This window comes from Erinaceus europaeus, chromosome 7 (genome assembly GCF_950295315.1).
Source record: "Erinaceus europaeus chromosome 7, mEriEur2.1, whole genome shotgun sequence".
NCBI lineage: Eukaryota > Metazoa > Chordata > Mammalia > Eulipotyphla > Erinaceidae > Erinaceus > Erinaceus europaeus.
The window spans coordinates 62,258,062-62,271,005 of record NC_080168.1 but is presented as its reverse complement, the minus strand read 5'-3'; the positions used below and the strand labels follow the sequence as shown (position 1 = coordinate 62,271,005).

Sequence of the window (12,944 nt, the reverse complement as noted above, 5' to 3'; positions counted from 1 at the left end):
AACAATAATAACTACAACAACAATAAAAAACAAGGGCAGCAAAAGGAAAAGTAAATAAATAAATATAAAAAAAAAAAAAAGAAAGAGAGAGAGAGATAGAGAAACACTTGCAGCCCTGCTTCTCCACTTGTGAAGCTTTACCCCTGCAGGTGGGGACCAGGGGCTTGAACCCGGGTCCTTACACACTGTAATGTGTGCGCTTAACCAGGTGTGCCACCGCCTGACCCCACGAGTTAACTATTTTTAAAGAGTAAATACATGTAAAACTAAATCATCATTTTTCTTTCAGTTTTTTAGATAGCATAATGGTTATGCAAATAGACTCTCATGCCTGAAGCTCCAATGCCCTAGGTTCAATCCCCTACACCACTAAGCCAGAGCTGTCAGTGCTCTGGTCAAAAAAAAAAAGTGGTCCAGGAAGTTGTGCACTGGACTCTCAAGCATGAGATCTTGAGTTCAATCTCCGGCAGCACATGTACCAGAGTGATGTCTGGTTCTTTCTCTCCAATCATTTATCATAAATAAATAAATAAATAAATAAAATCTTTTTTTTAAAAAAAGGGCAGAGGGTAGATAGCATAATGGTTATGCAAACAGACTCTCATGCCTGAAGCTCCAAAGTTCTAAAGTCCCAGGTTCAATCCCCCGCACCACCATAAGCCAGAGCTGAACAGTGCTCTGGCTAAGAAAAAGAAAAAATAAATTTGTTTAATATTGTTTAATGTAATGTCCAATTGATCTGATAGCTACATTTTTTTTCTTTCTTTTTTAATTTTAGAAACAGCCAGAAACTGAGAGGGAAGGGGGAGATAGAGAGAGAGACAGAGAAACACCGGCAGCCCTGCTTCACCACTTTTCCCCTGCAGGTGGGGACCAGCGGCTTGAACCTGGGTTCTTGCGCATTGTAACATGTATGCTCAACCAAGTGCACCACCACCTGGCCTCGCTACATTTTTTAAATCTGAAATTATCATTCTTCAACCTGCAGAATCCATGCTCCAGGGGATATAGGAAATTGTCCCAAGTCCTGTTGGTCAGACAAAGTTTCGGAGGCCAGTCTACTTCCAGTATCTCAGCCCTAAGCCTTGCCCCAGGCTTGTCTGCAGAAGCTCCCTGCCCTTTCTCTTGTCCCTGTCTCTACTCTCACACCCCTTCACCCCCATTCCATTCCTCTCTTCAAAGGAAAAGCTTGTCTTTCATTCCTTTCAGATTCTCCAGCAAGCCACAAAAACCACCCAGGCATAAAGAGATGCAATCAATAACTGCCCCCAGCTAGTCTTGGAGTAACTCCTCTGGGGGGGTGGGGTGGGGGAGAGAGGGGTGGAGCTGGAGGGAGCACTGGATACACAAGTTTGGCTTCCTGCTAATAAGCCAGCAGGAAATCAGGTTGCTGAAGTAGAGGCTTTAGTTTAAAGACCTTCACCTTGTCCACTCCAGGCCTAGGAGTCATCTGGAAGCTCAGAGAGGAACATGGAGGAGGGTGGACACGTGATTCAGCAACTCTCTCTTGTCTATAATGGAAGCAGAGTCCTGGAAGTTTGTGTAGAGTGCAGTGGGAGTGACTCACACACAAGGCACATCCACCATCAGAAAGCTCAGTGAACTCTCACTGCATCTGTGGAACATCTCACAGAGGAGGGAGCAAAGTATCCATGCTCCCTTAACCTCAGACAGAGCAACAAGGGTGTAGTGGAGAAAAGTTTTGATTTTTTAAAATTTGTATTTTCCTGAGCATATACCAAACCCACAGGAAAAGCATTTTCATTGATCCCCTTCCTCCTTTCCTCCCCCTCCCCTTTCTTTTTCTTTTCTTTTCTTTTCTTTTCTTCTCTTTTTTCATTTTTTTTTTTGCCTCCAGGCTTATTACTGGGGCTTGGTGCCTGCACTATGAATCCACTGCTCCTGGAGGTCATTTTTCCCATTTCTGTTGCCCTTGTTGTTATTGCTGTTGTTGTTGTTGTTGGATAGGACAGAGAGAAATTGAGAGAGGAGGGGAAGACAGAGAGGGGGAGAGAAAGATGGACATCTGTAGACCTGCTTCACTGCTTGTAAAGCGAACCCCCTACAGATCGGGAATTGGCTCAAATTGGGATTCTTGTCCTTTGAACCATGTGCACTTAACCTAGTGTGCTACCACCTGCCTCCTTTCTTTTCTTTTTTCTTTTTTCCTTTCTTTTCTTTTCTTTTCTTTTTTCTTTTTCTTTTTCTTTCTTTTTTTTTTTTTATCAGAGTACTGCTCAGCTCTGGCTTATGGTGGTGTGGGGGATTGAATCTGAGACTTGAAAGCCTCAGGCATGAAAGTCACTTTATATAACCATTATGCTAACCACCCTCCCTTTCCTTTTCTTATCAGGGTTATTGCTGGGGCTCGGTGCCTGCACTACAAATCCACTGTTCCATTTTTTTTTTTCTTTCTATTTGATTTGACAGACAGAAACTAGGAGGGGAAGGAGAGATAGAAAGTGAGAAAGAAAGACAGATACTTGCAGACCTGCTTCACCGCTCTTGAAGTGTCTCCCCCGCAGGTGGTGAGCAGGGGCTCGAACCTGGGTCCTTGAGCATGGTGAAATGTGCACTCAACCAGGTGCGCCACTGCCCAGCCCCTGCACTGATTCTTTCCAAAAGATTAATGCAGTTCAAAAGTAACCTGAAGATGGCTCTGTGTGCAGGAGTCCACATTCTTGGAACCAGCTAGCAGGACAGGAAAGTCTGTCTTGCCTAGTTATGCCTATCCTGCCTGCATCTGAGTATGGATGGACTTTGGAGTCATTATTCCCTACACTAAGCAATCTCCCACCCCCCCTTTTTTTTTTGCCTCCAGGGTTATCGCTGGGGCTGGGAGCTGGCACTACAAATCCACTGATCCTAGCAGCCATTTTCCCCCCCACTTTATTGGATAGAACAGAGAGAAATTGCTAAGGAAGGGGAAGCCAGAGAGGGAGAGAGAAAGAAAGACCTGCAGACCTGCTTCACCGCTTGCGAAGTGCCCCCCCTCCCCCCAGCACTGCAGGTGGGAAGCCGGGGCCTCAAACCTGGGTCCTTGACCAGGTCCTTGCACTCAGTACTATGTGCACTTAACTGGGTGCAGTGCCCAGCACCTCAGATTATGCAAGCTAACGACTATTTACATAGTATTTACACTGCATCAGGTATTGTGTGTAGGAGAATGTTATAGATTATAGGAAAGGGACTTGGACATCTATAGGGTTGGGCTTCCTTAAGTGTTCTGGAAACAAGCCTTGAAGATGTAAGAGAGGGCTGTGCCTTTCCCTCTTTGGTGTCTTTCTTTCTTTCTTTCTTTCTTTCTTTCTTTCTTTCTTTCTTCCTTTCTTTCTTTCTTTCTTTCTTTCTTTCTTCCTTTCTTTTTGCCTCCAGGGTTACTGCTGGGGCTCCTTGCCTACACTACAAATCCACGGCTTCTGGTGGCTGTTTTCCTTTATTGTTAATATTATTTTCCCTTTTTATTTGATAGGAAAGAGAGAAATTGTGAAGGAATGGGGTGTGATAGAGAAGGAGAGAGAAAGATAAGACACCTGAAGACCTGCTTCAACTCTTGTGAAGTGTCCCTAATGCAGGTGGGGAGCGGGGGCTTGAACCTGGGTCCTTCTTCAGGGCCTAATGTTTAGTACTATGCCTTTAACCCGATGTACCATGGCCTGGCCCCTCCAATACTTTTTCTTATTCTTAAGATTCCAAGGGGCCTCTCACTGTATTTCTGAACCACTTGATTGCTTTTGGATTTTATTTTTTATCTGTAGATATGCAAAGAAATTCTGGTCAGTGGTCTGGGAAGGCTGGGGGTGTGGTGGCACAGTGGCCAGAACACTAGACTTATAAGCATGAGGCTTCTAGTTCCATCCCCAGTCCACATGAGTCAGAGTGATGATGCACTGGTTCTCTCTATCATTAAATAAATAGATCTTTAAAAAATAATAAAGAAATTTGGGGCTGGGGAGATAGTAAAATGGTTGTGCAAAAAGACTTTCATGCCCGAGGCTCTAAAGTCCCAGGTTCAATCTCCAACACCACCACAGACTAGAGCTGAGCAGTGGTCTGGTCTCTTTCTAGCTCTATATCTCGCTTACTAAAATAAAATAAATAAAATATTTTTAAAAAATAAATTTGGATGATTATAATTCACTTAACTTCTCTCTCTTACTGTAGGAGAAGCCAGTTTTTTTTTTTTTTTTATCTTTTGCTCACTTTATTTCACTATTCCCGGGCCAGAAATTTCTTTTAAAAAATTATTTCTTTAATATTTATTTTATTTTTTATTTATTATTGGATAGAGACAGAAGGAAACTGAGAGGTGAGGGGGAGATAGAGAAGAGACAGACACCTGCAGCCCTGCTTCACAACTTGTGAAGCTTTCCCCAGGCAGATGGGGACCAGGGACTTGAACCTAGGTCCTTGTGCTCTGTAGTGTGTGCACTTAACCAGGTGTGCCACCACCTGGCCCCTGAAATTTTTTTGAAGTGGTTTTGATGTCGGTGCTGTTGACTTCATTCAATGAGTTAAACAGTTCAGCTGGTAGAGTACAGGACTTGTATGCATGAAGCTACTGGTCCATTCCCTGCCACTATATATAGCAGAGTGGCGCTCTGGCCTGTCTCTCTTCCTCTCTTTTTCTCTCTCTTCCTCCTCTTTCCATCCCTTCCATGTCAAAGTCACTGTCCCATGAAATAAAATCGTAAGAAATGAATTAGAGGGCTGGTGAAATAGTTTACTTGGATAGTGAGTTGCTTTGCCATGTGTGTGAGACCCAGGTTCAAGTCCAGCCCCCAGAAAGCTTTGGTGCACTTGTGTCTGTCTATCTGCCTGTCTGTCTATCTATCTATCTATCTATCTATCTATCTATCTATCTATCTATCTATCTATCATCTCTGTAGAGTCAAATAGGAGCCTGGCAGTGGTGCACCCGGTAGAACACACATTGTCATCTGTGAGGACCTGGGTTTAGGTACCAGTGCCCACTCATTTTCATGAAAGGTGGAACAGTGCTGCAGGTGTCTCTCCTCTGTCTCTCTATCTCTCTATTTCTCTCTGTCTCTATTAGAAAAGAAAGAAAGAAAAAAAGGGGTGGCAGAGTGGGGGGTGGTGTTTAGCAGGGCGCAGTTGTTGATATCCCTCAAAAAAAGTCACTGAAAATTGGTTGTATGTCTTTGTGACAGTCATGTTTTGACTGGTGCTTTGACTCTGTAAATCACCATGTGGGGCTGGGGAGACAGCATAATGATTATGCAAACAACGTACATGTCTGAGGCCCTCAGCTCAATCCTCTTTCTATATCTCGGTCTCAGTAAAATTAAATAAAGAAATGAAAAAAAAATCACCACATGCATGGTTTCATTTCATCACCCAATCTTTTCCTGGAGCTCACTTTTTTTTTTTTTTTTTTTTAACCAGAGCACAGTTCAACTCTGGTTTACGGTGATATGGGGTATTGAACCTGGGAGCCTCAGCCTGGATAGTCCCTTTGTATAACCATTATGTTATCTACCCCTACCCTATCTTATTTTATTTTATTTTTTTACTTATAATGACAGAGAGAAAGATAGACACAGAGAGCTACCAGAGCACTGTTCAGCCTTAGCTGATGGTGGTGCTGGGAACTGAACCCAGGACTCTGGAGCCTCAGGCATGAGTCTTGCCAGAACCATTATGTTGTCTCTCTAGCCCTGGGACTCACTTTCCAACTGTATTTTATCATCCCTTTCTTTGGGACATTAAAAAAAGAAAAGAAAAAAACTTCAGATGTTGAAAAGGGTGTTCCCCAAGGCCTGGACTGTCTGATAAATTCCTGTGGAGGGAGGCAACCCGAGATTGATAAATTCCCTTCAATTCATTCTTAATTTGCTATAAGGAAACTTGGAAAATTAAATTAGTTTATGGGACTCCAGCCCCCACCCCATTCCTTTGGCTTCACCCGTTTGAAATACTAAAGAATCACAAAGACCAGTTACAGGCTTTGTTCTAGGAAGATGCCTGAGATGCCAGGTCCAGAGGAGGGGAGCCCTGAAAGCCTTGGGCCCTCCCTACTTGCCTTCAAATGTACCTCCTGACCTTTCTCTCTCTCTCCCCCCTCTCTCTTATCTTTTCTCTTTTTTCTCTTTCTTTCCCTCCCTCCCTTCCTCTTTCTCTCCTTCTATTTCTTCTTTTTCTATTTCTTATTTACTTAAAATAATAAAACATTTCTCAAAGCAAACAATAGGCCTTTTAATTAATTGATTTTTTACATTAGATAAAGATATAAATTGAAAGGGAGGGGAAGACAGAGAGGAAGAAAGAGAGACACCTGTAGTCTCTATGAACCTTGGTCTTTGTGCACTGTAATGTGTGCATTTAGCCAGGTGCACCACCATCCTATGCCTAGCAACAAGACCTTATTTATTTTCATTATTTTGAAAATATATTTATTTATTTTAATGAAAGTGATACAGAGAGAAGAGACACCAGAGCATTGGGGACTAAACCTGGGACCTTAGAGCTTCAGGCATAACCATTATGTTGCCTCCTCAGCCCAAGCATTAAGATTTTAAAACCTGAAAGTAGCTATGGCCCTCCCACTTGATTTCTTCTATTCTTTTTTTTTTTTAATTTTAATTAATTAATTTATTTATTCCCTTTCGTTGCCCTTGTTGTTTTATTGTTGTAGTTATTATTGTTGTTGTTGTTGGATAGGACAGAGAGAAATGGAGAGAGGAGGGGAAGACAGAGAGGAGGAGAGAAAGATAGACACCTGCAGACCTGCTTCACCACCTGTGAAGCGACTCCCCTGCAGGTGGGGAGCCGGGGTTCGAACCCGGATCCTTATGCCGGTCCTTGTGCTTTGCGCCACCTGCGCTTAACCCGCTGCGCTACAGCCCGACTCCCGATTTCTTCTATTCTTTTCTTTAATTTTTTTCTACTATACTTATTGGATAGAGACAGCCAGAAATTGAGAGAGAATGGGATATAGAGACAGAAAGAGAGACAATTGCAGCCCTGGTGAAGCACTGGTGAAGCTTCCTCCCTATAGGTGAGGACCAGGGGCTGGAACCCCAGGCCCTTGCACATTCTAACGTGTGCACTGAACTAGGTGCACCACCAACTGGCCACCAGGGCCCCACTTGCAAAACTGCTTAGTGAAAAGCCCTAAGGATCTGTCTCTTTAAGCCAAAAAGAAGTGCTACTAGACTAAAAGGCACTTTTCCTGACTTCTGAACTCTCCCCCATTGCCTGTGTAGAGAAAATGTTGCTTTACAAGATTGTTGTCACTGGGGCACCCTGTCACATGTCCCTAAGACAGGTGCCTCATACCCCTCCCTCCACAAGTTGCCACCTCTATCAGCTTCCCTGGCCTCCTCCAACCTCCTTTCAAGTCTTTGGGTCTGCTGAAACAGGCCACAGCTTCCTAATACATCATCCTGCATTCTCCCTTGCTCTGCACCATTCCTGGGGGAGGGTGGTGGCATAGCTGTTACAATGCTCAAGGCCCTGGGTTTAAGCACCTGCAGGGGGAAAGCTTCACAACTGGTGAAGCAGAGCTGCAGGTGTCTGTCTCTTTCCTTCTCTATCTCCCCTTCCCCCTTCCCTTTCAATTTCTGGCTACTTCTAGTCAATAAATAAATAAAGATAATTGAAAAACAAAACAAAACAAAACATAGTGCTACTTCCCCAGCTGGCTAGTGGCAGTGTGTGTGTGTGTGTGTGGGGGGGGGTTTATAGAGGGAGTGGAGGCATATTCACATGGCACCTGCAGAACCTCACCTCCAAATGCTACATTCAGAATAAAGCCTGCAGACAGATTTTTCTCTTCTTCACCTCCTCTTCCTCCTTTTTTTTTTTCCTTCAAGGTCATCATCCCTGGGGCCAGCACAGGAATCCACTTTTAGCAACCATTTCCCCCCCTCCCATTTTGTTAGATAGGATAGAGAGAAATTGAGAGGGGAGGGGAAGACAGACACCTGCAAACCTGCTTCACCACTTGTGAAGCAATCCCCCTGCAGGTGGGGAGCTGGGGGCTTGAACACAGATGCTTTGCTTAGTACTATGTGCACTTAACCTGGCCTCCCAGATTTCTTTCCCTCCCTCCCTCCCTCCCTCCCTCCCTCCCTCCCTTCCTGCCTGCCTGCCTGCCTGCCTGCCTTCCTTCCTCCCTTCCTTCCTTCCTTTCTCTCTTTCATATATATATATATATATATATATATATATATATATATATATATATATATATATATCCTTTAATGGCTCAGGAGAGGTCGACAGACAGATGTTTTTGGGCCTTGTTGCATACAGGCACTGCCCTGAAAATGCACAGGAAGCAAAACCATTGTGGCTTGAGAAAAATGCAGGATAACAGAACAGAAGTCAAATCATAGTCCCTCCAAGGAGGAGTGACTAGAAACACTTCAGTGGAAGCAGTTAACAAACAGATGGCCTTTTCACCCAGCCTGACTGAGAAGGGGCCAGGGGTAGGGAAGTGGTGAGGGCAGTGTGTGTAATTTTAAAAATAACACTGTGATTGTTTGTCTCTGCTTTCTTGTCTGAAAAGGGGTGGGGGTAAGGAATGTACAGCTAGTGTTCAGAATAGTAAGAAAATTGGCATTGTGCAATGTCTGTCTTTGAGATCACAGGCTTTGAATGAATGTGTGGTGTAGATGTTTAAAAATCATCCTTCATAAACACAGACATGTTATTTCAAATTCTCCCACTAAGACCACTTCCTCTAAAGCTCTGGACAGGGACCACAAACTGGCATCCTTGGAGTTAACTTAAGCTGTTTTAAGAGTATTATTTATTGGGGAGTCGGGTGGTAGCGCAGCGGGTTAAGCGCGGGTGGCGCAAAGCACAAGGACCGGTATAAGGATCCCGGTTCGAACCCCGGCTCCCCACCTGCAGGGGAGTCGCTTCACAGGCGGTGAAGCAGGTCTGCAGGTGTCTATCTTTCTCTCCTCCTCTCTGTCTTCCCCTCCCTCTCTCCATTTCTCTCTGTCCTATGCAACAACAACGACATCAATAACAACAACAATAATAACTACAATAAAACAACAAGGGCAACAAAAGGGAATAAATTAAAAAAAAAATAAAACAAAAGTATTATTTATTTATTAATTTTATTTTAACTAGAGAGACACACATTGAAACATAGAAAGACCAGAGAGCCCTGCTCTGCTCTGGCTGATGGTGGTGCTGGGGATAGAACATGGGACCTCAGAGCCTCAGGCATGAGAGTCTTTACGCAACCATTATGTTGTCTACTCAGCCCCTCAAGCTGTATTTAAATAATACTGTTTTATTTAAAATAGTTTAATACTATTATTTTAAATATTTATATATTATCGGATAGAGACAGAGAAATTGAGGGGAGGGGGAAATGGGGAAAGAGACAGAAAGACACTTGCAGACCTTCACCACTCCTCAAGCTTCCCCCCTGCTGGTGGAGACCAGGGACTTGAACCCCCGTCCTTGTGCACTGTAATGTGTGTGCTTAAACAGGTGTGCCACCACCCTACCCTTAATATTATTTACTTATTGGACAGAGAAGGAAATTGAGAGGGAAGAGATTAAAGATAGGGAGAGAGAAAAACACTTGCAACACTGTTTCACAACCAGTGAAGCTTCTCCCCTTGTAGGTGGGGATCTGGGTCTTGAACTTCAGTCATCACACATTGGAACATGTGCACTCTACCAGGTGTGTCTCTGCTTGGCCCCTCATTTAAAATATTTATTTATACAAGAGAGAGAACCAGAGCAACCCTGGCACATATGATAGATGCTAGGGGTCACACTCGGGACCTCATGCTTGAGAGTCCATTGCTTTATCCACTGCTCTAGGGCGGTGAGAGACTTATTCTAGATTTGATTTTAGATTTTTCTAAGAAGGTAACTGGACTTTCTAGCAGCTGAACCCATTCTGAGGGCTTGTGATCTGCTTGGTCTTGTTGTGACCTCCAGGGTGGTGCCCTGTTAGAAGGCTTTTCTGTGTGGAGGGGAAGAAGGGAGGAAGTGAATGTTGTAAGGTTGATAAGAGCTATTTTATCTTGAGGAAAGTAGAAAAGCAATTCCATGGAAATGAGATTTGATGTAAACTTCTCCCTATTCCCCAATACTCAATCACCATGACTCACTACTACATATGTGTATGTGTATAAATTAACTTTTTTTTTTTTTTTTTTTTACCAGCACACTGATCAGAACACTGATCAGCTTTGGAGCCTCAGGCATGAGAGTCTCTTTGCAGAACCATTATGCTATCTCCCTTGCCCCATTTTTTCTTTTTAAGATTTACTAATTTCCAGGGTCAGACAATGGTTCAATAGACTAAATGCACATACCATGTACAAGGACCTGGGTTTGAGCCCCTGCTCCCTACCTGTAGGAGAGACGTTTTACAAGCAGTGAAGCAGGTCTGCAAGTGTCTCTCTCTCTCTCCTTCTCTATCGCCCCTCCTTTCTCAATTTCTATCTGTCCTGTCAAATAAAACAGAAAAAAAAAAGGCTGCCAGGAGTGGTGGATTCATAGTACCAGCACGGAGCCCCAGCAATAATCATGGTGACAATAAATAAATAAATAAATAAATAAATAAGATTTACTAATTCAAAAAATATTTGTCTTTATTATTTTATGGGAGAGAGAGAGAGAGTGAGTCCAGAGCACTGCACAGCTCTGGCTAATGGCAGGTACTGAGACTGAACCAGTGACCTCTGGAGGGTGGCCACCTAGGGCAGCAAGTCTGATGCACTACCTCTGTGCCATCTTCTGACTCCATTGCGTTTAAAAGCTCAGGACTTGCCTGTCGTTCAGGCTCGCATCTCTCAGGGAGAAGGCCTTAGAAGCAGTAGCAAGGGGACCTGCTATCACCTTGAAGGAAGCTTTGGTGTTGCCATCTCTTTCACACTTTCTCCCTCTCAAATCAAATCAAATCAAATCAAATCAAATCAAATCAAATCAAATCAAATCAAATCAAATCAAAGCAAAGCAAAGCAAAAAAAAGCTAGGCAAATCAAGATAAATCAAATCAAGGCAACTCTTCTTTTTCCTTTTGTCAAACCCAGTCAAAGCTCCAACCCCAGGTTCCCACATACTGCCATCACAAACCCTCTTGAGAAGTCTCAGTTGCACCTCTGCTCCCAGCACCCCGACTTGGGCAGGCGCCATTGGCCCACCCCACCTGCAGACTGGGTCCCAGAACCCACCGGATGTCATTCATTCTCCCTCCCCAAGACGCCTTGGTGGTGGTGGTGGGGGGGAGAGGATTGAAGACGTTTCCGGGGCGCTCACACAGGGGTGTCTACACTTTAAACTCTCCCGGGCTGGAGCTGGTAGGGATGCTGGTGGAGTTGCTCGCAATGCTGCGTGGCTCCCTGCGCGGGGCTTTGGTGGGGGGGGGTCTGTGGGGTGCCACCCTCTGTCGCGAATGGCCGCGCGCTGCGTGTCGCCTTCCTTCGCAGCCCCGCAGACCTCCATAAGGCTGGCCAGGTACTCCAACCCCCGGGCGTCCACTTTGGTGGGGGCAGGGTAGAGGAAGGGGTGACCCTGAGATTGCATCACCCCCCCTTTCCACCTCCCATCTCGGCCTCTCCTCCCTCTTCTATCCAGCCCCACACCCCGAGTATCCGCCTGTGAGGCCCCCGACCCCCTCCAATCCTGCAAGAGGAGGAGAGTCCTCGGGCGGGGACTTCGCCAAGGAGCGGGGGTTCCACCCCTAAAATGCTTGCACCCTCAACTTTCAGCTTTCTGGGCTCCTTCCCTTACCCAGCCCCCCACCCCCATTTTGCAAATGAATCTGCTTCAAAAAAAAATGGGGGTGGGTGGGCGAGAGGGAGGGGTCTAAGTTTCCCCCACCCGCCCTAATTCCGCTTCCTTTAGGCCCTTTAGAATTGGACAAGAAATTCTGGGGCGGGGGACACCGCAGCGGAGGAGAAAAGGGTCCGCCCAGGCCCCCCATCCCTCACCCGGGCCTGGCCATTGTGCGCAGTGATTGACAGGCCACGTGGGCGCGCGCCCTCAGCCAGGCGCTATAAATGGCTGGAGCCCGCAGTGCGGAGCCGCCGGCAGAGCTCAGGCTGCACAAGCGTCTTACTCCCGGCCCGCTCATCTGCACCGGCCAGAGCCGGTACTCCTGGGTTCTGTCCAACTCCCCAGGACCTGCAGTCCAGCTCCGAGCAATGGTCAGTGGTGTGCAAACTCCAGCCCCCCACCCCCCACCCCGGGAACCCTTCTGGCTTGACCTAAGCCCCCTTTCTCCCCCTCCCTTAAGGATTGCAAAAACGGATGTGTCTCCCAATGCACCGGCCCAGGAGGACCCAAAGGCGCGCTGGAGACATTTAAGGTGAGCTCTGAATGGGCAGAGGTGGGGTGGTGGTGGTGGTGGTGGTGGAGACGGCATTTGCAAGCACCTTTTTCCCCCTGATTCCAAAACCCCCTTGGCCGCCCCCCCCCCCTTTAAGTTGAGATGTGGGGTGTTTGGGCCCAGTGGGATATTCAGTTTAGTGGCGTTTTTAATTCCACTACCAAAGGGAAAGATTCACTACGCTCATTCCCTCTAAAAATGACCCCGGTGGTTAACTGTTTCATTTAGTGCGCAGATCATAAGTGTGTGTGTGTGTGTGTGTGTCTGTGTGTGTGTGTGTGTGTGTGTGTGTGTGTGTATGTATGTATGTAATGGAATTAGTTTGTGAGCATTAGCCTAGAGGTTTTACTCGATTTCATAGGAATCATTTGTGGAAAATGTGAAAAAAAAAATTTTCCCCTCTAAGCACCTAAGGTTTTGTAATGAAAGCACTGCTTTTTAATTTTTTTTTTTTGGATTTTTTTCTTTTTTCTTTATTTATTTCCTTGTGAAGTGACTCCCCTGCAGGTGGGGAGCCAGGGGCTTGAACCGGCATCGTTTTGCTGGTCCTTGCGCTTAGTGCCACGTGTGCTTAACCCACTGCACTACCGCCTGACTCCGGAAAACACTG

At 45.5% G+C, this 12,944-nt stretch overlaps 1 protein-coding gene across 3 annotated transcripts in view; it reads left to right on the top strand.

Annotated features, from left to right (window-relative positions):
- BCAT1 (branched chain amino acid transaminase 1) overlaps positions 1-12,944 on the top strand; it is a 102,662-nt gene that overhangs the window by 17,360 nt on the left and 72,358 nt on the right. Inside the window, exons 1-2 of one of the 3 annotated variants that reach the window (XM_060194538.1) lie at positions 11,988-12,152; positions 12,242-12,313. In XM_060194538.1, the coding sequence (XP_060050521.1) occupies positions 12,006-12,152; positions 12,242-12,313 (219 nt within the window). In that variant the 5' untranslated portion in view covers positions 11,988-12,005. Of the gene's footprint in view, positions 1-11,987; positions 12,153-12,241; positions 12,314-12,944 lie in introns of those variants that run through there. The other 2 variants (XM_016185920.2, XM_060194539.1) reach the window with 2 other exon arrangements.